The 25,606-nt window shown below is 35.1% G+C and overlaps 1 protein-coding gene across 6 annotated transcripts in view; it reads right to left on the bottom strand.

Moving 5' to 3' along the window:
• Nucleotides 1-8,483: 8,483 nt before the first annotated feature.
• The window catches only part of HFM1 (helicase for meiosis 1), a 36,637-nt gene continuing 19,514 nt past the window's right edge, over nt 8,484-25,606 (bottom strand). For 5 of the 6 annotated variants that reach the window (XM_057429150.1, XM_057429147.1, XM_057429148.1 and 2 more), the window contains 20 exons: nt 24,537-24,617; nt 23,833-23,924; nt 22,909-23,015; nt 22,772-22,819; nt 22,483-22,580; nt 22,268-22,399; nt 19,415-19,500; nt 18,246-18,329; nt 17,040-17,197; nt 16,222-16,325; nt 15,272-15,427; nt 14,771-14,866; nt 14,250-14,368; nt 13,320-13,402; nt 13,056-13,165; nt 10,706-10,804; nt 10,229-10,289; nt 9,870-9,975; nt 9,325-9,479; nt 8,484-9,052 (listed from right to left, as the gene is read on the bottom strand). In XM_057429150.1, coding sequence (XP_057285133.1) covers nt 8,986-9,052; nt 9,325-9,479; nt 9,870-9,975; nt 10,229-10,289; nt 10,706-10,804; nt 13,056-13,165; nt 13,320-13,402; nt 14,250-14,368; nt 14,771-14,866; nt 15,272-15,427; nt 16,222-16,325; nt 17,040-17,197; nt 18,246-18,329; nt 19,415-19,500; nt 22,268-22,399; nt 22,483-22,580; nt 22,772-22,819; nt 22,909-23,015; nt 23,833-23,924; nt 24,537-24,617 — 2,042 coding nt within the window. In that variant the 3' untranslated portion in view covers nt 8,484-8,985. Of the gene's footprint in view, nt 9,053-9,324; nt 9,480-9,869; nt 9,976-10,228; nt 10,290-10,705; nt 10,805-12,364; nt 12,458-13,055; nt 13,166-13,319; nt 13,403-14,249; nt 14,369-14,770; nt 14,867-15,271; nt 15,428-16,221; nt 16,326-17,039; nt 17,198-18,245; nt 18,330-19,414; nt 19,501-22,267; nt 22,400-22,482; nt 22,581-22,771; nt 22,820-22,908; nt 23,016-23,832; nt 23,925-24,536; nt 24,618-25,606 lie in introns of those variants that run through there. The other variant, XM_057429151.1, reaches the window with a different exon arrangement.

Here is a 25,606-nt window from a genome sequence, read left to right on the forward strand (position 1 = left end):
TTGTTTACATAGACTGTAGAAAAATCCTGTTTTCTTGGGCAGAGTTCTTTATAAAAGCAGGAGGTATTTTCTTTGCTCAAAATTCAAAGGGACACTCAACTGAACTAAATATAAATATGCTTTTAGCATTTTATTAGGTAAGCTTTTTCTACTGTCACTATGACTAGTCCTATCTTACTGTCACCTTTCCCTTGTTACTTATTAGTGCTGCATTTCAATCCATGTATATGCAGATACACCCATCCACTAAACTGAAATGCAACAAAGGCTCTACCCAACTGTGGATCTGCTTGAACTGTCAGTGAAGCCACAGGGTACAATAGGAAGTACTTGAAAGTATTCTCAAGACAATACTTAAATAAAACAGTACCACTAGGAAAAAGAAAAATCACAGCAGGTCCTGCAAGAATATTCAGACAAGAACTTAAAGTGATGCCTTGTTTCTTTTCGGGTTACTGCTTGTTTTGCACTACATTTTAAACTCAGAATGCTGGCAGGAAAGCTGTCATTGCTGTTACTCTCCTGGTGTTTCTGTAGGCACCATAAGACAGTCACTCCCCAGCAAAACTTTTGCAGAGGTAGGCTCTGGTGGTAGAATGCATTTAGAAATGATGGCCAGATGGTGGCACAGCAAATGCCCCTCTTCTGAAGGGCTGTATGTGTCTATAGAAATATTCTTTGTTCTATATGCATATCACAGTAGATTAGACACATACAGTCCTCATGCAGAACAACTGCTTCCCAAAACACGTCAGCAGAGTATTTACTACCAAATCCAGAAGGACTTTGTAATTCAAACATTGTCCCCATTAATGAGAAAAATGTCAGTATACAAAAGCTCTTTTTTCTTTTTTCTCCTTCTTCTGAAATCCTTCAAACAGCTGATAACTGCCTTTTATAGATTGAAGAGTCAGAGAGACTTTGGAGTCTATTACTTTACTAAAACCCCAGGGGTCAACTTATCACCTGAAAACCATTTTACATGGACAATTTGACTTTCATGTGGAGTGTCAGAACATACCCTGGATGGAAACCTAAAATAAATTATATGGAATGCTGCCTGCTTTGTGCTGAAATTTATCGCTCCCACACTACTATAACTTTGCAAATTGTATCCCTTAAGCTCCAATGCCAAGATATTATTAACTGCTTGAACTGAAAGAGCAGTTCTGACTGGCTGCTATCATGTCTATGGACAGAGACTAATTTCTATTGAAGCACATGCTTATCTGAAGCTGTTTTCCACCATTCCAAGCTGCCAACTTTATTTTCCTCCACAATACACTGCCCATTTTATTACTGTCATTCTCTGTAGGCACTGTTACTTTGGCAAATCTGTTCCAGAAGTTAAAAATGAGTCTAAGCTTCTGCTAATATGGTTGCCTGAGACAATCACACCCAAGAGAGTGGGAGGGAGGGATATCCACTTGTACCTCTTATCTTCGTAATACAGGTTATTTTCTGCACTAAGCAAGCCTCCAGTCTGAAATGCATCTCTGCGATGTACCACGAGATAAGCAGATCTATTTCATAGCCCACACTTTCTTAATCACTTCTACTGCCATATGCTTGAAATAGAACTATTTGATAATGTGTTGGTGCTTTGGTGAATGCTCTTTTTACATCTATTAGTATAATTTTTAGAAACCACCCAACTGACCTCGCAGCCTAAAATCTTTAGAATTGAGAAGACACTGAAAATGTTAATGATCCAGCTGCTGGGTGACTATTATTTGAGTAGAAATTCCAATCTAGACAGAGAAACCTCCTCTAGGCATAACATGTATGTTATGCATGTATGTTATTCCTTCACCCAGTAACCTAACAAGTCTGGATTACAACAGCTAAAATATTACACAACGAGAAAAAAAAAAACACAACACAACCCAACAGAGTCCTAGTACTGAACTCTACTGCCCCATTTCCATTCAGATAACTTAATAGCCTTTATAAACTGAAACTGCTAAAAAGGAAGTTCTGACCTGCACATCCAAGCTTCTAGACAGCACTACCTTCACATTTTCTTAACAGTATCTAGTGTCTCCAAGGGGCGTTCAGACTAATGACAATTCACCGTGGCCAATCATTCACTCTCAGTAGACAGCTATTGCTTCTGGCAACGGCATTCAGCTCAGTAAGGCCTTTGCCAAGCAGAGATTGAAAACAAAGGTTTTGCAGGTCTCTTCCAAACCTTTACTGCCTGGCTGTCCAACATCTTTCTTTTATGTTATGTATCTAAGTAGAAGCAAGAACCTATTAGTAAATGAACAGTACATTGCAAAGTCACAATCACAGCCTTTCAGGGAGGGAAGTGGCTAGTTGACTGGAACCCTGTGTTTATGTGCTCTCACACTGACTTCCCAAGGGTATCCTCAAGGATCTGGGAGAGCTCTGCCAGCTTGCCTGTTGTGTGCTGGTGCCTAAGCTCTGTATTCAGTACTGGTTCTGAAGCCATGCTGGATAGTGCAACATCCAAGCTCAGCAATTAGATGACTACTACAGTTTATTATTAAAATCCTCTAGAGTTACACTTCTACTGAAATATTGTATTTTAGAGAATCTGTGAGCTGAAACAACTGGGATAAAATGGTATAATATAGCCTTAGCTTTGAAACAGTTACTTTCTGTTTTGGCCAAGCATCTCAATTGGTCAGTGGTGGTCTACATCAGGCAAAAGTTTTAGAAGTATGAACTTATCTTTAATAGAAAAGATAACCTGAGGAAAGTATTTGGGACAGTAAAAGTAATACCCATGTGTCTGCTTTAATTATATCGTACCCTGTAGTAAAGTGACTAGAGCCAGTTAGCAGGACTGTCTTACCCAAACAACAGGAATTCCTTCCCTCACAAATTCACAGTACTGAAGATAAAGAAAAGTGCAAAGTGTGGAGTTGTCCGCTTGTATTGATAAATATTCTGAACAGTTTTAAGTGCTTAAACTGTTGAGATAAATGGCTTTGGAATCTGTTTCCACAAACAATAGCTTAATTAGCTCAAAAGCAGAAATTCACAATTTCATAGTGGACACAACTGATAGAGCCTGAATCGAGCTGGAAGTGTGATCAGGTATCAACATGCAGCAGCTAAAAACAAGTTACACAAGCTGACCTTAATACGTGTGACTATCAGCTTTTCACTGTAGAAAGATATATTTTTCAATATCCTTTTCTGGGCAGAAATCATGTCATTTATATGCAAATCAGACTATATTCTGCAGCTGTTTCTCTTGTGCTGAAGCCATGGGAATTATTTGCACTTAATAAAGCCTCATAAATAGGTTTTGTCTCTAAATGGGTGGGGGAGCAGCAAATATATCACAGCCATTTACAGTTACAAGCATCTTCTTATTTTGAAAGTTATATGCATCCTTTAATAGGAAGTTTCACAGCTGCAAAAGAAACATTGTTTAATTTATATAAACAAAATACCCTTACAGTCTTCAAAGCAAAATGTTTTGCATTTTTCCCTATGCTCAACTATCTAAAAATGCAGAAATTGTCATGTAGCATCAAGCAAAAGGACAATCTAGATCATCATTACATGCTAGTTCCATTTATTATAACTTAAATAAGGGAAGAAATTCCTTGCTATTGGGTCTGGGCACTTTTATTACATTTGAAGGAAATATAGCTTCTTTATACAAAGTATGTCCGCCCCATATAATCTGCTGCATTTCTGCAGTGTGACATTTTCACACACCGCCAGTCAGATGTGCCCCTCAAGTCCTGGCACATGCAAACAATCCATCTAAAAACCACAGGATGACAGACTCAGGAACACTCAAACCACATCCCACAAGACTAGAATGAAAGAAGAATGGAAGTGTGGAAGTGTACTGTTTAACATGGTAGGTAGCATACTAAAGTGAATTGGGAAACAATTTCCCCCAGCTGGTATAAACTTTTGGGTTGGAACCTGTTGTTAAGAACAGGACGTGGAGTGCAGGCCTGCATGTTAAGAGCAGCACAGCTTTTCCAGTCACTTCACAACCATAGGAGAGAGCAACAGTGATCAGCACCACTGAAAGGCAGGAGACAAAAGGGCCCCAAAGGCTCTATGACTTACGAGGATGCAGTCCTTACCCGAGCCCACCCCATCTGAAATACCTGTCAAGAGCACATTGAGACTAAGAGTTACAACACAGGGGGAAAAAAGCGATGGTTTGGACAGGTACAGTTTCTCTCATTCAGGTTTCAGGAATGAATACAGAAATGTCGTTCAGCCAGCGTGGCCCTTATGTCAGGCAAACAGTGGCAGCAAATAAACCACTGCCCGTTTTCTATCTGACTTTTTTCAGTCAAGCTGATCATCAGTGCAAACTATCAGCACACAGTGTGCGCCTCAGCTTATTCTCATCTAAGCCTTCAATAAATTCCATGTGTTGGTAATCCTCTGAAAGAAGTTAATTTTATCTTGACTAGCACCTCCTTTTCCTTTTCAAGCAAAGAAGGTAGGAAAGACCCCTAAAACCCAACAGGCATCCATGGGTCTCTTTTCATGGATATAATTTGAAAGTTCTTTTGGTAAAACAATTCACATGATACTGCTCTCCTACATAAAAAGCAGAAGGAGTGACATAAAAAGGTAAGGCAAAATACTTCTTTTAGAAGGGATACCAGTTATTCTGTCCTAATGATGCCTTAGAGATGTATTATTTGTGCTTTACAAAATGACAGATTTTAACTCTTTTTCAGGTGTATATTGGTTCCATACAGTGACTTCTGTTCACTCCTTATCCTCAGGCTCACTGCCTTTAAGAGCACCAACTTTTATACCTCACATAACTATTCTGTGAAGGTACATCAAAGTAAAACCACATCCAAATAACAAGAGTCTGACTTGTAACCACTATCATTATTTTAGTAATTATGGTAATGTTTAACCCATTAAAGTCTTCAAATACATGAATAAGGTCTACATAGTTAAAATGATCACAAGACATGCTGCATACAATTATACTGATGTCACGTTTACAGTATTCCATATGCTGTGAACGTACCTTAAACACAAATGCATCTGGCAACATGTTTAAACACTATACTTATTTTCCTGCTAACATTAAGATCATGGGGTTTGAAGGGATACTGCATTTTCTTCAGGCACAGATATGGTTGACCTCAGTTTATATTTTGAAACCAATTTATGTGATAGGACAAGGAATTATATAAGGAAGTTGAAGTTAAATTAAAAGCAGGTATAAGCATGTATTTTATTACAGAGAATCAGACAAGTAAGATAGCAAAATCTGACTTCTTGTCACATTGAATTTTCTTTCACTACTCCATTATGGGAAACAGTATTTTTATAATGTAAATTTTATAGAATCATCCCCAGACTAAAGTCTGTGGCATTCTGCTGTATCCCCAAAGAATTACTTACACAATCCCACTGATTGAAAATCAAGCCACTCATTTAATGTTACAACTCTATGCAGAATTAAAAACAAGGATCCTTTCAGACTTTAACAATGTTTTTATGTATTTTAGTTTGTATTTTATCTATTGGTAGTAGCTTAGTGATATTGTCCAATGTTATCCTGTTGAATTTAATCAGTATGTTTTATCACCTGGGCAGCAACTAAAAGGAAGCCGCACACAGCAACATTAGTGGAGCACAGCCATCTTCTGCTGTACAGAAATAAGACTACTCAACTTAGGAAAGTTGAATCCTTATGTGGATAAAAGAACTTGGGCATCTCATGTGCACAAGAAAGGCAATACTCAAGTGAGCCTGGCTGTGAAATTACAGCACACCAGCTGCTCCAAGCTAACTGTATGTGGTCACTTTCATCATAGCTAATTTGGTGAGTTCCACCTGAACTGGGAGCAATTTAGCCCACTTACAATGTGAAAGATCTTCTGACAGTGTCTGCCTCTTTCTAATGACTACATAGGGAGCCCAGGTGAACTAGGTTATCACCTAATGTGATTCAGTTAAATTACTAAAATTACAGCTCTTTGTAGCTACGTCTGTACTTAACTTTTGGCGCATAAGATGGGATTTTGGTCCCTGGCCATTCATATAAAGCATCTGTGGAGAAACACCACTGTTCCTGCTTGGAAGCCATCTGATTGCCATGGAAGTCAGATGATGGAGGTAAACTGTATTCTTAACCCTTACCATGACATGGAACTGGGAAGTGACTAGGATGTACATGAGTAGGACTCAGTAGTAGCATCGTAATTCTGAGCTACTTAGTTTGGAAACTGAATTAAAAAAAAAAAATTAAGATTGTACTAGATTTTTCTAATTTTGTAGTCAGTTTGCTTTTTCTGCCTGTATTTGTTTTGAAGTATCGTCATTGTGTATCTGCAAGTAATTGTTGCCATAGAGACCTACTATGATTATCACTTTTGATCTTTGAATTACTCTGATTTGAAACTGGAACAATAACAAATGCTGCCATATGAACAGTCATTCCTTTTCCTGAGATAAAGAACGCTTCAGCATTTAAGTACTTCCAGACTGGTTTTCTGAAAGTGAATTAAAGAGTCATAGAGCTAATATGAATAATAAGAGAAACAACAGTGCCCAATAAAGCCCTTATCTCTAGAAAAATGTTTTTGCACCAGAGGTTCAGTGTTCCTGTAAAGACATAGCAGTATTGAAAGATTTATAGTCTGAAATCTCTGAAATGCTATCAGCAGCGATAGCAGAAGTTTGTAATTTTCCAAGGATAATACAGGATGTGGTTGTCTTGTGAAAAACAGAGACAGGAAACAACCTGATAAACCATCTGCAAAGCGCTTTGAATAGTCTCAAAAGTACTGAAATGCTTCTGTTATCATGTGTTCTGACTATGGGTCAAATTGAAAATGAAAGCCTTTTAAATCTTGAAGTACCCCAATAATAACTTCTGAACTCCTGCACTGGTGAAAAATAAGAGGAAAATAAAATACCTGCCTGCAAGGGTCATTTTCTTTGGAGTAGTAGTCTAGATATAAACTTATTCCTATAAAGTAAATAAAGCCAAGTGGTTATATTTAGACTATACCAAAAAAAAAAAAGAAGCAAAAAATGGCAATAATATCAATTACTTTTTGACATTACATAAACTACAAAAATACCTCACAGAAAAATGGAAATACACCTTCAGTGTAGTAATGGGGCAAAAAAACCCCTCAGAAGGATGCTTCCTTAGTACAGAGAAATAAATGAAGTTTACCTTACTCATTTTTATGAAGACCTAAGCACAATCAAATTCCACTAGTTTCTGCCTCACAGCTCAAGAACCTTTAGAAGGAGCTTCATGCAGAGCAGCAGGAAAAGGTGCAGCACCTGCCATCAGAAGCTCTCCCAGTCTGCAGGTGAGGCCTCAGCAACCAGCAGGTGAGTAAGGTTTTGGAAAGTTGCAATTTGTATAACGACAATATGATATAAATGATGTATAATCTCAAGATTACATTAATTGTTTCCTTCCTCTCCTCTTTCCCATGTTTGAAGCTCAGCCTTGTGTTGCTGTGTAAAAGCTTTTGGCCAACATGAAGAAACTAGTTGTTTGTTGCAACTAGTTGTTGCAATTAGTTGTTGCAAGCTAAAAGGCCAGGGAAAGGCAGGATACAAAGGCAGTTAAAGAATGCCATGTAAATATGAACTATACATTGAAAAAAAAAACAACCCACGTATTTCAAGTAGCAGGGAGAGAATCAGGTATTTAAACATTAGCATCCAGTACATTTTAGACGCCCTAGAGGATCTGGAACATCTTTGGCACAGTAGATGGAGCTGAGGGAAGATTCTCTGGGTCACCTAAAATTATATTTGGCACTTTGCATTCTTAAATCTCACTCTGACACAGAACTGGGAGGTGACTAGGAAGTATATGACTAGGACTGCAGGGCTAAATGTAGTAGAATAATAATTCTGAGTTACCGTAGTTTGGAAGTTTAATGTAAAAAACAATTGAGACAAAAAAATCTGACATACTACAAACTTCCAGATGCAATGAAATATTTGAAGTACAGCAAAGTGAGTTAAAACTTTGGTCTGTTGGAATTTGTGCAGTCAAAACCATACCAAGTGGTGGGTACTGATGCTGCTCATGCTAGGCCATGCTTTCATATGGAGAGAGTAAGTAAAAAGTGTAAGGAAACATCAGAGTCAAGTAAAATGTTATTAGCTGAGAAAAATACAACCACGTAGTGCAGCAAAATAGTGTTGCATTTGGTTTCAAGAACAGACAGCTAAAGTTCCAGGCATGACTTTCTAACATTTTAATTCCATACATTTTGAATAATTAACAGTGAAAATTAGCAGTTGCTTGGACTTTAGGCAATATCATGTATTTTTTCTAACTATTGAAATTGCAAGGTCTACTGTTCAAAAAATAGTTACAATAAGATAACCAAATCCAATGCTTGGTTGCCTAAAACTGCACTAAGATGCATAAATGTCCATTTTATGACCTTTGGTGTAAAAGTGCACAGGCAAACACAACTTCTGAGTATTGTCTGTAGACATTTTAGAATGTCAAAAGCCTAGAGTAGCTTACCATTCTGTTCCTTTTATTTGTAAATCTAATTATTTTTACAGAAACACTGCTATAAACAAAATCAGCATTAGAAAAACTGAAAGATAACACCAAAAGGCATTAAGAAATTTCTGAGGAAAGAGCCTTTCATTCATTTAAAGTGTACTTGTAAGCAGGGCATGTCATATACAGCTCACTTCCCCTTATGTGTTTTTCAGTTTATAACAGCACCCTCAGTTTGAAACCTATTCTCCTGTGACACATTCCAGTATTTTCTTAAAAACAGCAAAGCCAACAAACAAGTATTTAAGTACATTTCAGAACAAGATAATATACCTAGAATTCCATAAATTTTACATCAATTGTGTTACCATCTACTTTGTGCAGCCATCTAGCTATTGGTAAATAGGCATACAACAGAGATAATTCACTTAACTGGATTTGAAGGATTCCCTCTGTAAAGATGACTGTAACTTCTTTCCCCAACTCTTACAATGTATTTTGGTTTATATGTTTTACAAAATGCCATCAAATATACCAAGAAAGGGCTTGACATCATTGATTTCATCATCAAGAAGGTATCTAATGAAGATGAAGCAAACAAAAACATTTAGTACATCAAAACCTATGTAATCAGGAACACTATACAAAGAATAGTCAAGAAATATCAAGACAAGCAAAATAACTTTAAAGTATTTCCTTTCTAAAAAAATAAGTTAATTGCCTCTATTACTATGAAAATTCATCTTTATACAATTAAGGTTATATATTAACACATTGCCTAAAAGTCTGTGTTCCATGAGGAACTAAGCATTGGAATGCTGAGGCAACAGAAGAACACAACTTTTTATTACCTGGGATCTGCTTCCTTTTCCTGTTCTGTGAAAATAAAGAAATCCTCTTTCCTAGTGAATTTAGAAGAGTCTGGGATCTTTTTTGAGATGGAAGAACATTGTGCAGTTTTCAGCTCTTGTGAAAGATTTGAACAGTTTTTCTCTTGAAAACTGAACTGCAGTGTAAATGGTGAAAAGGGTATCTGGTTAAAATAACAATCCAAAAGAGAAAATACTAGACTGCTGTAGTATGTAGTACAGATATTTATACTGATATTCTTGTATTTGACAAGGTCCATGCGCATTATAAATCTAATTATATATTAAATAACTTGCAGAATCACAATCAAATTGAGTTTTGAAGTCATGCTATATGAAGTAAATTCAGGTCCTAGTTTTTTGTATCATGAATATCACACTGAACACACCATGCATGCATATCTGGACAACACAAAGGTTCAGAAAATCATTATGTCCAAGCTGACTCAGAAGTCAGCTGTGGTAAATATATTTTATACACCTAGGAAATTCTAGGAAATTCTCTTATTAAAAGTATTTTTGCTCACCATATTTGTATTTCCATGCTGTGCAGATAAATTCACTTTTGATGGGCTATCAACCACAGAAACCGTGGAGTTCTGAACACTTGTCTCATCTTGTAATATGCACGAACTGAAAATACCAATTGAATAATGTAAGTATTTTTACAGAAGTGCAAAATTATTTACTTTTCAGTTCAGAATTTTCTATTTATTTCCCTTCACACTTAAACAGGAAAAAAAAGAAAAAAATCATTCAACAATTCTTGCCTTTTAAAAGCTGAAATTTCACTCAGTTTTATGAGTGAACATCCTTCTCTACATTTAATTATAAAGCTACAATATTTTTAACTAAATAAAATGGTAATAAATAATATAATGCTTACTGTTTTGAAATGTCATTTGTGGCTTTGCTTCTTATATACTGGTCAATTGGTTCACACTCATCTGGAATTTAAAGACAGATATTTCCATGTTCCATGTAAGAATGAAAGTTTAATATCTTAAATATCTTAAATATCTTAATATGATAAATAATAGGTTGAAAATTATACAAATGTCTTAACACTTAAAATATTTCTTCTGTAGGTTTTGAGCTAATGAAAAGATAGCAGAGATAAGCAGTCAAATAAAATAACAACTATGCAGTTGCAGGCCATCCAAAAGATATTTCATTATTACTTTCTCAACTCTCCCTTATGTATTACATTTATCTCAATATAGGTGACATTGAAGGGTGGTAAAGTCAATGAACCAAAAAAATTCAGGTAGTTGTCTTCACTGTGTACTGTTATAAATTATTGTCAAATAATAGCCTGTAAAATAATTTCTACATAGGAAACAAAGAATTTTGTAAACCATACCTATATCTCTACTGTCAAAATTGCTAGCATATACTAATTTCTCATCATCAATATCATCCCAAACATCATCCTGCATGTCAAAGTCCACATCGAAAGAATCTGAAAAACAAGATCTGCTTTTATCTGCATCCATCAAGTTACACATTAATGATTTAAACTTTTTTTTTATGCCATTGTCTCAGCTTTTCTCACACTCAAACACTGAATGTTCCCAAGGAAAAGCTGTAATATATTTGTAATGGATAAGTACAACAAAACCTGTCTGGTTTATGACCACTTGCTCAACCTATTGAAAGGAGGATTGTACTATATGCAACTTTTCTCAGCATTGTTTTGAGAAAAGTCACCCTCAGCGTAGATTCTAGGAAAACCACTGCTATATCATTCTTTGCCTTTGTCAGAAGCATTGCTTGATTCCAAACTTAGTACTTTTAATTCAGTCCATCCTTCTCCCCAGTTTTCAACACACTGAATGCTCTCTGCCTCCACACAGATCTAATGCCTAAGAACAACCATGACAAACACATTTTCAAGCATTGTTGTTAAAATTCTTAAATAAAATGTGAGTTAATGTTTTAAAATACTTTTTTTTCTGTTGCAAAAATGACCTTCCTGTCTCCTTTAACTCTTTCCCTTTTGTTTGTTGTGTTATTTCTTTTCATCACCAGTGCCATTCTCTCTGCTATTTTTTTCATCTTTCTTTTGCCAAACTACCCTCCAGCATCAGACAGTGCTGGAAACTTCATTCTGTTGCCATGGCCCTAATATGCCTAAAAAATCCTGATCCAGGTCTCCCTTTCAACAGAGGGGGAGCAGGACAGGCTCAAATCAGAAATCCTGTTCCAGAGACATTGGCAACACCATGAAGGGACTGCTGTTGTCATTTTGGATGTGCAGTCAGCACAGCGCATTACTGCAGTTACACAGACTTTAAATCATGTGTTTAGGTTACTACAGTTTCACTGTATATTCTTAATTACATTTCTCACTTTTTTTTTTTTGTTTGAAATGGAAAGAGAGTGTATTACAGATGCAGTTAATCCTTTAAAAATTATATAAACTGATGCCTTTATTAGAACTATTTTTGGTGCATTTCTGTAAAATCCAGCCAGCCTAATCAATCTGGCCAAGGCTGGCTTTTCTGCTGCTTATTCAACAGAGATGGTTTTTAGTCAGCAATATCTTCTACATCCCCTTGATCCTGTATGATTTGCCTCAAGATGTTCTTGAGCACAGACTATAGCTATACTGGAATATCCATCAGTCATCCCATGACTTTACTCTTTTAACACAATCATATGATACATGAACAACCTGCTCTCTCCTCCCAGCAAACCATGATACACCTATGCAACAGTCTTCCATCTTAAGACTAGATAACTATAGCAGGTAAATTAGTATTGCAGGAAAATATGAAGCATTAAAGAAATAGGATTACAATCCCATCATCAAAATATTAAGCAAAAATGAAATTACAGAACCATAGAATGGCATCCCTTTCACATCCCCTCCAGAGTGTTGACGGTACCACACAGCTTGGTGTTGTCGTAAAACGTGCTGAGGGTGCGCTCAATCCCGTTGTCCTTGTTGACAAGGATGTTAAAATTACACAGTATAGCAGCCAGCACTCAAAGCAGTACAGACCAAAAAGTTTCCATTCATTTCAGCATAGTGTTTCTTATATGTCTGAGTATGACTTAAACATTGGAATTTAATAGCCAAATTAATCAAAGCTTCATTCACATAGATCTGCTGTCACCAAATACAAAGGCAAAAGGCACACAGTGAGAACATCATAGTTATATACTGATAATGAAGACATATCATTTAACACCATGTGTAAGAAGATTTGTGGCCTTTCCAGTGGAGACGAAATAGAAATTTTTTTTCCAGATAAGGATGTTTTACTAATTATGAACTCAGTTACTGAATGGTCACATTTTGTCAACTACCAAACAAAAGCTCATTCTTTACTAACTTCTTCCAGCAGAAAGGGAAAAGAAGAAAATATATACATATAGTGGTAAAATACTTCTTGTATTACAAGTAGCTTCAGTAGAAATATATTACAGTCATACCTTTCAGGAAATATTATATATTTAGAACTTCATATATTTGATCGAGTCATTACTGTTTTATTTAAAGGTACATTTAGACACTTAGATACACATTAGAAATTCTTAGCAATACCAGAAAGAAACCCAATTAAGACCACTATATCTCCCCTATACATTCAGTGTTTTATAATGTTATACTGGTTGTCATAGTAATTTCAGCAAGTTTGAATTTACAAATACATTCAAATCAAAACAGTAAAAAATTGTAATTTCAAACATTAGCAATAACTTACTACTTTTCCCATAGTTCCAGGACTGCAGTTGTTTCTGAGATCCCCCTAAGCTATTAATATTATCTGTCTGGTCCACTGAAGGTAATGAAGATAGCTGTCCATTGCTAGACCTATTAAAATAAAAGGAAGAAATCACTCACATGCCAGTAAAACAGTAGCAAAAAATTGCAAAATAGTTTTAGTCAGAGAACAGGTTTTAGTTGTTACAACTTAATATTATCTAAAATAAGGCAGTTTTCTTTTGTTACTTATATTAATCAGTACCTCAGCAATGCCGGCAATGAAAATTTAGGTGTAAAAACAAATTGCTTGAGATCCACAGTTTGAGTTTGATTTAACATCTGCATCTAAAGAAAGCAGATTATTGTAACTGATGAGACGTAAAGATATTGAAAACCATTGTTTTTTAACAGCTTTAATGACATCATTAATACTGTATGAAGTTAACATAATTTTTAAAGATCATATGTAAAATCTGATGTTTGCTTATCTAACATAATCAGTTAAAAAGGTTTGAATTACTTGTGTCTAGTGGAGTTATCCAAGTACCAATGCAAAGTCAGACTGGTTATCACTAACTCTCAACTGTATTAGCTACAGGCTAAATCATTCTCTATTGCAAACAAACAAGCAAACAAAACTGAGGAGGAAATAAAACACTCCAATATCTCAAATGCCATTCTTGTTGCAGAAAGAACTAGTTTAGTACTTTCAAAGGGAAAAAGTGTAACCCATGAAACCCTTCAGAGGTTAAAAACTAACATGGTGGGGTTTTTTTTATAATAGGTGTATTTACCTATCAATGCAAAAAGATCTCATTGTAGCATTACTCTGATAAATACCACTATTTATTTTCATTCAGGTCATATTTGGCCCAAACCAAGTCAGAGTACTGTACCTTTCAGAGATGCCTCTGTACCTCACCCACCACAATATATCAAATGCAAAACAAGTAAAACCAAAGAGTACATGTACAGAAGTGGATCATTTAAAGTATTCCAAACAGCAGCAGAACCTCTCAAAGATTCCTGGACATTTGGTACCTTTGTATTTCTTTGCTTTTTGCATTCCACACAGAAAAGACAAACTTGAGTGTTCATATTTAGTTATAAAATTCTGTCTGCAAACAATACATACAAAATACATAACAGATTAAAAGAAATCTATTCAATGGCTGACTGTATTCAAATGAACCTTTAACCGTTTTACTGGGGGTACACATGAAATTGAGTTCCTGCTCCTTAAATCAGCTAGGTACAAAGAAAACTTTGCATCTCCATTCATCTCAGACTTTGGAGGTACTCCAATTTTACCTGAGAAGAAAAGGAATTAAAATACTGTTCAGATTAATTTAGAAGTGATAAATCCTAATTCTTCCCAGATCAATGGGAACTTTGCCACTAAGCTTAGTATGTTCTAATAAAAGATCTTAAAAGATATAACACACCAATATTTATATAAAAGAGTAACAGGCTTTACATTGCTCTTTAATCCAATGCTGCATGTTCTGAAAGGTATTATTAATTATGTAGTTCCTATAAAAGTGTAAAAGACCAAACTTGTTATTCGTGCTTTTATGACTGCATGATAACAGCAGCTGAGGCCTGACTCTCTTGACACACTGCTTCTGTTAATGTAGCTATTGCTATAAATTAAGCTATTTTAAATTATATTTGTCTAAAATTAACAGAAATAGTAGATTTAAGGAAACTCACAGCAGTCATGTCCACACATGTCTTTGTTTTTACAGCGGTGGTTGCATTCTCTGTTTCCGTGTTTCTTGTAAGTAATCTCTTGTTTAGATCTGCCTCCTAGATACATATAGAAATGCTCATTTTTTATTTCATATGTATTGTTGAGAGAGTACTTCAGGCAGTAAAAGACAGGCTAGAAGTAATCTGGGTCACTAGAATTTTGTTGCCTTCAACAAAACTTTGGGCTGCTCAAATAATATTAATATTAATCAGTGGTACTGACAGAGGCAGTACACATTCCCACATTCAAATGATAATATTAAATACCAAATACTTAATTCTTCTTATTTTCCAATTCGTGAAAGACTTGCACTGCAGCACTTGACAAGTGAAAGCAGTGCCACTGTATTTCTGTTACACTTCTGAAAGAAACAGTATGGGTAAAGATTATCTCTACTGAAAGCAAACCTCAATTTTCTGTTGACTTTGGTATTAGCCAAATGTTATGATCTGACTGTTTACCTGTATCTACTTTTGCTGCTGACAGACTCTGAGGTGAGCCATAACGTGTATCAAGTGAAGACTTGGCCTGCAGGTTTTGATTTGTAACCACCTTATTTCCCACTGGTTTTGGTGTTAAGTAAAAGGCTGTATATGCTTGCTGTATATCAAGGCCAACTTTAGAGAAAAAAGAAAAAGACAAAAATATTTAAAATCGCTATAAACTATTTCTAAACTACTGATTACTTTCAGTTTTCTAAAGAGTATAAATGCTATTAAAGGATCATGGAGATTTATTAAGGTAATGTACCATTAAAAGCACACTATTATATGAATGGATTCTTTCTGATCACGACTAAAAAAACCCAAACATTTTCAGAATTAAAGACATGATTACTAGACAAGTAACAAAATTAGTCCCTTTAACAGATTTTTTTTCTGAATTGTTTTAAAACAACATTTATCTATGGCTTTACACTGCCAATATAATGGTGATTGACACTGATGGGACCTGTGTTTAAATCAGCACACATTAAAGCACAAAATTTTCCACTGTAGAACTGTCTTGCTATTAAAGTGAAGACGAATCCATATTTAATACTTCTTCTATCACAATGCAAAACCTAACCGTTCACAAAGACAGCTCCTCCCAGCATAAATAACTTATCAAAATGATAGGTTATCCCAACTGAAAGTTAATTCAACTTCAAGGCAAAGGGCAAAAGAGAATCCTAATCTGTATCAGAGTAAAATATCTCCCAGTAACAGTTTTGATGTTTCCCAGTTCATTAATACACAAATAAATGAAACAGATATGTAACTAGGACTGTTAGGTAATACTCATGTAATATAATTTTGTTTCCAGATCAGTTCATTTTATTATAATTTTTGGCTTGATATAAAGTGTTTTAATCATTTATTCAAAATGTTATGCAGCTGTTTTTAAATTAAAAGCATATCAACCAACCTACCGTAATCCGAACTAATTAAATTTATACTAATTTCTTCTGATTTAAGAGCTCTTTTCACTTCAATTTTCTTTGTCCAATTGCCAGTTTTCAGCAGCACAGAATCCCTGTAATGTATCAGTGAAGTTTTGTTAGGCATGGACAGTGAAAACACGATTGTATACTATGACATCTGTAACCAAGTGAAAGAGCCTTTCTTTGGTCTTAGTTCTTGGATTTTGCTTGCTAAGTGGCCTAAAAATAACCTTCCAATAATATACAATCCATGGTCATAAAAAAGCCAGGATCCTGCAAGTAAGTTTCAGTTCTGCCAAAAGTGCCAGACCTCAGTGTGAACTCATGTGAAGGTCACACAGTTGGAAAAGGTTTCGTTTCTCCTTTCCCATTTGCTCCAAGCATACCTTAAGCCAGCTGGAGAATTTAATTCCATCTCTGAGTGAAACAACTTTGACAATATGATATAATTAAAGAAATACAGCTATGAAGAGGAAGTAACAACTTGAGAAGTTGTTTTTTAAATAGGCTTGTATTTATGGTTTATATTGATATGGAAATTATTATGACTTCCATAATATGACATCAGTCTTGTACAGATACTTACACATACTCTGTACTGACAAATACACTGGCATGTTTTGGAGGTTTTTGAATCTTGTGCAGCATTTTAAATGACAACAGTGACTAAAAAATGCTGTAGGATAAAGAGTGATTTTGTACCATTTATCATCAATACAAAGTATGGGAAAACTCATGAATCACAGTAAGGATTAAAAGCCAATAGCCTTAAAAGATGTAAGGCAAACCCCCCTGATAATACATACATAATTTTCTGATTAAAAATGACTTGGTTGTCAGCATCTCCTATAACCAGTGTAACATAGTGGAAATCTGTCGCTGTTCTCTTCGTTTGTAGCTGCTCATAGTTTGTTAATCTGATGGTTACTAAGATTTCAGCCAATGTATCACTGTATTTTGGAAGCTAGGAAAAAATGATATAGAAGAAGACATAACTGCTAAAATATGCAAAGTATGTGCTCTACTGTAGATTTTTAACTGTTGATGCAAACACAATCTCAACTCAAGCAATTTCAGTTTATGGCACAATGTTCATTTGTTGTTCTGAGACATTGTTATACAGTACTAACTTGCCCATAGCTGAATATTCTAAATTTGATTAAGTATTGAGAGTAAAAGACAGTCTACGTTAAGCCCTTAAAAAAATTCTCCTCTGTTCAATGCAAACAGAAAGATACAAGAAGAAAACCTAGGCGTGTTTTGACATCACAACATTCCTCTAAAAGATACCTTTAACTGCTAAATCTTCCTTCTGAGAATAACTTTAGAGATACTCATGTGGTATTATGTCAAATGACAAACTAAAATAGAACTGATTGTTGCAACAATAAGATTTCACACATAATATTGAGTTTTTAACTTCAAGGGTATCTTCATGAGACACTTTAAGGCTATGTTTCAAATTTTGCATTTCAGATAGGTAGCATGGCTGTGTGATCTGTTTAAAGGCAAAATGAGTATCAGAACCTCAAAGCTCTTGGCTGCACATAGAACTACACCCTTCCTTTGAAAGGGTACCGGCGGATTTAGTGTAACCATTTAGTGTTTCTCTGTATTCCTAAATGTGACACTGAAAATAAACATCAGTTAATGCTTCTTCAGTAACTTTTATATAGATGCTTTTTCTGTCTCTAGGATTTATCATTAAGACAGAAGAGAACTCTCAGGCTTACGTATAATGCTAGAATGTGGAATATACTGGTTCGCATCTGGAACATAAAATGCTATTAATGAGAGGCCAATGTATTACATGGAATGTCTATTCCAAGGCTCTCCTTCAATATTTAAGAATTTGATTATAGATGCTAAGGTGGACAGAGGCCTTAATATTGTGTTATCTTCTATCAGCAGAGGCTCAAAACTTCTTTAAGTCAGTATTTGCTCTTTCATTTAATAATATCATGCTCTTTCATTTAATAATATCAGCATAAACTAAATAGAAAAGCATTTACCTGTTCAATGTCAAGTTCATATTTTGGAAGGTGCAAAACAGATTCTTTTATCTGGTTTCCAAAAGGAGGATGTCTGTTTAAAATCTGCAAAGATTTAATTTCATTTCTGATACATTCAGCTGATCAGAGATGCCAGGAGAAATGTAAATGCAAGGAATCAAAGTCACCAGAGTAGTTATACTATCAACAAAAGCCCTTATCACTCCTGGTTCTTTCCTGTCAGCAGTGCCCAGAGTAGCAACAGAACCAAAAGAAAATTCCAGTATTTTTCTTGTTGCTACCACTGCTCATCAGGTAACAGCCAGTGAACTAGCCAATAACCTCAAAACCTGACTACTCAGGTTTTATATGAGGTGACTCTTTTATGTTGCCCTAGTTTTTATCAAAACAAAACAAATGACAGGAAAACTGCAGAAGGAGGCAGAAAAGAGAACTCAGATTCCTAAAGCCAAAACAGAAAAACCCAAGTAAGATCGATTTCCTTTAGAAATCTGTTTTATCTTCCAGAACACTGGAAAAAGAGTTTCCTCAGAAAAGAAGCCAAAAGCTAAAGAACTTGTCCTGGGGTCTAACTTCCGTAAAATAAAAAATGCTTTATAGATGATTGAGAACTTTGTTTTATGACTATCTTTAACTAAAACTAGAAATAATGGAAATTCAGGATTCTCAACATACATGAAGAGAAACTTTAAATATATATTCTCTTTCTAACACTTGTAAAAGGGAAATGCATATTGTCTTTTGTTTCAAACCATATAATGATGAAATTCTACAGATTTAAGCAACTGTTTTCCAAACCTAGCCAAATCAGTGAAATCTTCCACATTTAATTTGCTAGAATAAAAGATCATACATATTTTCAAGGAAAAGCAGCAGTAGCCATGTAAGTTTCTAATTCACCAGTATAAGCAAATTCAAGGCCAGGCTGGATATGGTTCTGGCAACCTTATCTAGTTGAAGATGTCCCTGCTCACTGCAGGGGGATTGGACTAGATGAGCTTTGAAGGTCCCTTCCAACCCAAACTATTCCCTGAGTCTATTATTCTAAACCACTCAATTTTGCTAAGAATCATACAGTAGATATATATTAACCATACCGCTTTTACTGGTAACAGTATTAATACTCATTATTTTCCTTATACTTATTTTCATACAAAATAATCAATTACCAATTCAAGTTCCCTTGCATTTGTTTCTTCTATTTTTTTAAATGATGTCAGCCCAGCATTCACCATAGCGTTTGCAAGTGATACACCTGGGAAAAATGGAAGTTTTATTCTGTTAAATGACAATCACTAACCTCAAATTGTTCTCAACAGCTTCATTATAGCAGGTAAAACCAAAGCAGAAATCACTTAATAGTATGTTTGTCCCAGCATTTTGCCCAGTAAATCACCAAACTTTTTCCCAGTTGATTGCTTTTAGTATCATTTCTCTTATCCATTAGTAAAAATAAATGCAATATAAATCAAACATGAAAACATTGACTGTTTCAACACTGACAACTTTAAGATACGTTTTCTAGAGTAAACCAGATTTTAGATCACTTTCTGCAAGAGCCAGGAAACATGTTTTACATAGATATGATGGAAAAAAAACACATCACACAACATTGTCTCAGAATATTTTTCCCTACAGAAGGAATTATTTACCTATGTTAAAGTCATAAGGATCTCAATGTTTTTGAGCAAGCTAATAATAAAATACACTAAAAATAAGTACTTCTTATAATCTTTTAGGAGTCTTTGCAGATATAGCAAAAATTTTTTCTCTGGCATATCTGCCACAAAAGCAAACTGGCAGAGAATTCCATACAATCTTGTTCCTGTTTCCATTATTCCCAGTTCTTTCAAACTTCCAGTGAGATTTAAAGTCATCACAGCATAGAAGAAGGCATTTCCCTAACCTGACACTACAGCTTTCTACAATAACTACAATAATTTTAGATAAAAGAATAAGTATGTGGATTCTTCACATGTAATTCTGTAGGAACAGTAAAAGAGATCTGAAAGTTAATTGGGAAACCTCTCAAAAGACTTTTAAGTTGCTTCTTGGAAGACATGACTGCAATCTTACAAGAAAAGACTCATTTCAACTCAAGAATGTAACAATTCGAGAAACAGAAGACCTTTTGTCCTCTTATATATATTTGAATACGTTTTGGTTCTGACTGAGGGAAAGCATCTCCTACCACCTCCCCTCTCCTTTGCCAAAGCTCTGAAAACAGTCCAAAGAGTCTCAGCTACTGCAGCTACTTCAGTTAAAGCTGTTGCCTTGTTTCTTTATAAATACTTGAATACTAGTTCTTTTGGCATAATTCCTAAAATGGCAGAAGGGTTTTGCCAGTGAAGAGAATAAGAAACACAGTAAGACTTTCTTTTTGTCCTTTATTTCTGAACAAGGAAAAAAAAAACAGAGGCAGCAATCAAACTCAATAAGTAGTAAAGGTGATAAAATCCTATATGACAAGTGATTGTTAACCCATCTGTCAGAATAAGCAAACGGAAATCAAGCATAGCAAACAAGAGGGAGTATCATTACTGGACAAAACTAACAGCAGTTAAGAATTCAGCTGAACCCTCAACCTCAGTAAGGCCAAATCTCAGTTAGTCACTCTTATAAAAGAAATACAGGTTACCAAGGCCTTTTTAAGATTAAAAACCCCATACTGAGATAAGACTTTAGAAATCAAGAATTTCTGAATATGCTACATGTTCTCAATAAATTTCTGTGTGCTCAAGCAGTTAACTTCATAACAACATAGAATAGACTTAGCAGCCATAGCACAAGAGAAGTCAAGAATCAGACATACTAATGTAGGCATCAATTCAATATTTGATTCAGGAGAAGAGAGTGAACTTTCAGCAGATGGTTCACAAGAAGCCTGTGAGCAGAACAAATGGAACTCTGAAAGTCAGCAGTTCTTTGTAATATATGCTGGAGAGCAATGATAGCAAAAAAAGAAAAACAGGACAGATGAGTATATATAGCACTTCATTATTAAGAAAAAGAAACTGTCTTTATTCTATTCAATATAGTGTACAGGAAAGGATTTGACTACACTGTAAGTGCCATGTTTGTTCCACTGATCCTAACTCCCAGAAATGCTGAACATGAGGCAGACCCTCCAGATGACCATGTGCATATCAGCACAGATCCAGAAGTGGTGGAAATGGGTTCCTACCATGCTGTACCGTACTGCACACAAGCTATCAAACCCTGTCCCTTCCTTTGAATCCACATGAATGAAGCTATATAGCTTCTGCACTTGGGCTGGCAAGGCTGTAATGTACTGTGCAGTGTGGATCTTCTGGTTTAGCTATTCTCTAATTTGCAAATCTCTGTACTGTGCTCTTCTGTACAGAACATATGTGTCTTCACAGAAGAAATACAGAGAACACTGCAGTGAATTCTAAAAGCAAGAAATTACAAGATTGGACGTAAATCAGTAAGTTATACTATTACCTCAAACAAGTATAACTACATTTTTGTAATACAGAGCACTCCAAAATTTCCAAACTTCTTCATAAATAATTATGACAAGTTTCTACTTCGAGACAGACGTTCATCTATTAACTGAATAGACTGATAGGAAGAAACTTGTGATCCTCATCTGTGTAAGCACCTCATCCACAGTAAACTATTTCTATTTCATGATTCCTATCCAGGTCAAAATAAATTAAAAGGCTTTCAGGCATACGTGTTACAGGACCTATAGTGAAAGCTGTTTGGAAAGAAAGGCATAATTTAGAGATACGCAATCACACAAATGTGGACTATGCCCAAGATACTGAGATGAACATTAAGAAAGAAGAACAACTCTGAAGTACTTTGAAAGCCTGGAAGATTACTGAATGCATTACTTTTTAGGACAGACTATTCCAACAACTGTGGTACTCAATTGTGGAAAGTAAGTAGTAAGGAGACTCATTTAATTATGTATGCAGACAACTCAAAAATTAGCAGGCTAATTCTGAGTCTTGATTTTCTATTGGATTCACCCTTATGAGACTACTACCTACCAATTTTTTCCAGTTGTTTAGACACATGAAGTGAATTTTCCCAAAGTCTGCATCTGAAACACTTTGCTAAAATCAAAGAGTTTAATAAAGCAGAAAAGTTGTCCTTACATGATGCCAGAAAGTCAGTTAACCCTGTAAAAATAAGATTGACTTGTATAAATCAACTAAAATGTAGATTATTATATGTACCAAAAAAGATTTAAATTTCACCATACATCTAGTGACTCTTAAGCCATTTCTAAATATTCTGCCAGTATCTTGTGTCAAAGTAAAGTCTTGAATAGGAATGCATCCGAGCTGAGCCTGTATAAGACTGTAAAAAAAAACAAACAACCAACCAGACTGTTTTGGTATATAAGCCATACTGTAAGCAAAGTATAACAACATAAAACTTTCTACTGAAAACAATTCAGAATAGAAACAATGAAATGCAAATGATGCAGATTTCAGCATCTAAAATGACAGTTTTTCAATGGAAAGTAACAAAACAATTATCATATTTACCAGTTTATTTTCATTTCTCTTGTTTTTATCTTCCCCTCCATTGGAAACCTATGAATGAAAATAGACAGATTTTCTGCTCTTTATTTTATTTATTACTAAAAAGAGACTTTCCTTTTCAATGTACTTATTTTTTATACCTGATAGTTATTTTGTCCTTGTCTTTATTCAATGTGTTCAGTATTTTCTTTTCATTAGTTCTTAACTTGACATCCAGAAATTCTGTGCAGTTGGATATCATTGTAATCTGTAACAATTTAACTTTTTTACTCATTCTTTTTCTTTGTCATTTTTTTACCACTTCTTCCAATTACCTTCTTTTAAAAAATAAAAAGCTTTTAAAAAAAACATTATTGTGTCAACCCTATACCATGGAAAGAAGTTCAGTTGATTCTTTCTAATACTGACCAACTTCATCTTCCTATAAAGGCTATTAAATGGGAAGACTTCTTTGGTTTTATATTACTATCCCAATTGAAGTTATCCAGAATCAACCACACAGCTAACACGTCATGACATATAAAGCAACTATAAGTAATTTTTGCCCTCTTACGTATTTCAGTTTACTTTCTTCATACTTTCATAACAAAACAGTCTCCTGAGGAGAAAAGGCATTCCATTTTTTCATGACCAATCTGTTCTGCTATAGTATTTGCATGAAAACAACACGCCTTTTGTGACTTAACAGTGGCAATAACAACCTCTTATTTGAGAGAGGAAAATTATTTAAACCAGAAAGACAGCAACATTCCTTTAAAAGCAAAATGTGCTCTCCATGCTGCTTGTTTTGGCACTAAAACATAACTACTAAGCCACAATACAGTACAGTGACACATAAAGAGAACAGCTTCAGCAACTTTAATCTTCACAAGCAAGGTGAGGGTAGAAAGAATTTGAAAGCAAAAGATCTCAAAGAGTAGAAAGCCTCAAAAATACTCCAAAAGGAATTTATTTAGATGTAGTCTCTGAAACTTTACATAGACAAAGCGTGAGCTGTTTAAATTAAAACTTCTGCTTAAAAATCAATCGATAATATGTAAATTTTCTTAGAAAAGTTAAATTACCAATTCATTTAAAGTCTCTGTTCCCTTAATAGTGAAAAACTGTTTCACTGTATCAAATGCAATATAATACCACGCCATTAATCTTCCAGTCTCTGTAAAAGAAGAACATACCTTAAAAGATAAACATGCCAAATGTTTTTCATGCATTTTTAAAATCAAAGTGATTTTCTTATAGGAGGAGTCTATGACATTTACCACCACTGACTCAGTATATTATTGCCCCCAGCTGCCTGATGGACATTACTGACCCCATCACAGAGTGGCAGAAAGAAACATGTGCCAGGTACAGTTTTCTCCAATGAAGATGAATTCACACTAATATACCAGAATGCGAACTGTGGTTGCTGAGAAGCCAACCACCTCTAGCAGAGGACTGTAGAGAAGAGCAGGTATTGATAAACCCATCCTTCATTGCACTGTGTCACATTCAACTATTCTGTGATAATTTTCTGTAATTTTCTCCTAATCTGCAGCAAATTTACCAGCAACAAGAGATCTGTTCCTGGATAAACATTAAGAGAATGAACTTCTATGATTTGATAAGGAAACCTGTTAGTATATTCTAGTCAAACAATCTCTCAGATTCTACTCTCTCCTACATTTCTGTACTTCTATTAATGGGTCCTATTAAGTTGTGACCTGTTGTAGTTCACTACAATCTCAACAGCACTGCTGAAAATCAGTTTATTTTAAAAAGGTGTTACCTGTTGGTTTGAATTTATTTTCTTCATCCATTCTGATCAAATCAAAAGATGATAAATCATTTAAGTTCTTCAAACATAGTTCTATCAACAAATTGAAAATATATGTGGGTTTAGTATATGCAGAAAAACTATGTACAAACCAGAAACATTATCAAATTGCACTGAATGCATACCCAACTAATTCTATAGAACTCAGGTAAAGGTTTTGGAATATGAAACTGCTTCTGCTGAAGTTGGTGGTTAACCTCTGCCTGGAGAAAGCTCGCTGAAAGATACTGCTACAGGACAGCACAACTCCTTTTCAGGCAAAAAGTATATTCAAACAATGTTCAAAATTTAAAAGTATGTTGGGAAAGTGCTCAAAGTGAAAGCAGCCAGAAATCATTCACATTGCAGTGAAATGTATGAGAACATAACTACATACATTAATACAAAATACTTCATGTATGCAAGGAAAGGGAGTTACAACAAGAACTGTAAAAAGAGGTTTTTAAGATCAGAGTACTTCAAAGAAATACGATCCACACCTACAAAGCATTTATAAGTGAAGCCTTCTACTCTATCACTATATGTAGAGGTGATTTCAAACCATGCCTTCTCACATAAAAGCTTATTTAGGAAGTAACATGCTTCATTAAGCACCAAAAATAGAAGTGTTCTGATCAAAAAGACAGGAAAAGGTAGAAAACAACTGAATGAAGATAGGAACTAGGTAACTTTTCTTACTGAGAAGTAAGAAGTGGTAAATGCTCCATCCCTGGCAGTGCTAAAGGTGAGGTGACAGAGCCTTGGGCAACATGGTCTAGGGTAAGGCGTCCCTGCCCATGTCAGGGGGTTGGAACTAGATGATCTTAAGGTCCTTTCCAACCAAACCCATTCAATGATCCTATAATTCTAATTTTAAACTGGTTCTGAACAAGGTGAAGATGTTTGTATTTTATATCCTTTGTTATCAAGGCTATATTTATGATGAAGGGAAGATGCAAAAAAGCTCTTTCAGAAACTGGCAAGTATAGTAACAGAAATTAGTGAAAGCAAATGAGAACCATCAAAGGAAAAGCAGCCAAAAT

Source organism: Pezoporus wallicus, unplaced genomic scaffold (assembly GCF_028554395.1).
Source record: "Pezoporus wallicus isolate ANWC-B61680 ecotype Strahan unplaced genomic scaffold, APGP_CSIRO_Pwel_v1 contig_593, whole genome shotgun sequence".
NCBI lineage: Eukaryota > Metazoa > Chordata > Aves > Psittaciformes > Psittacidae > Pezoporus > Pezoporus wallicus.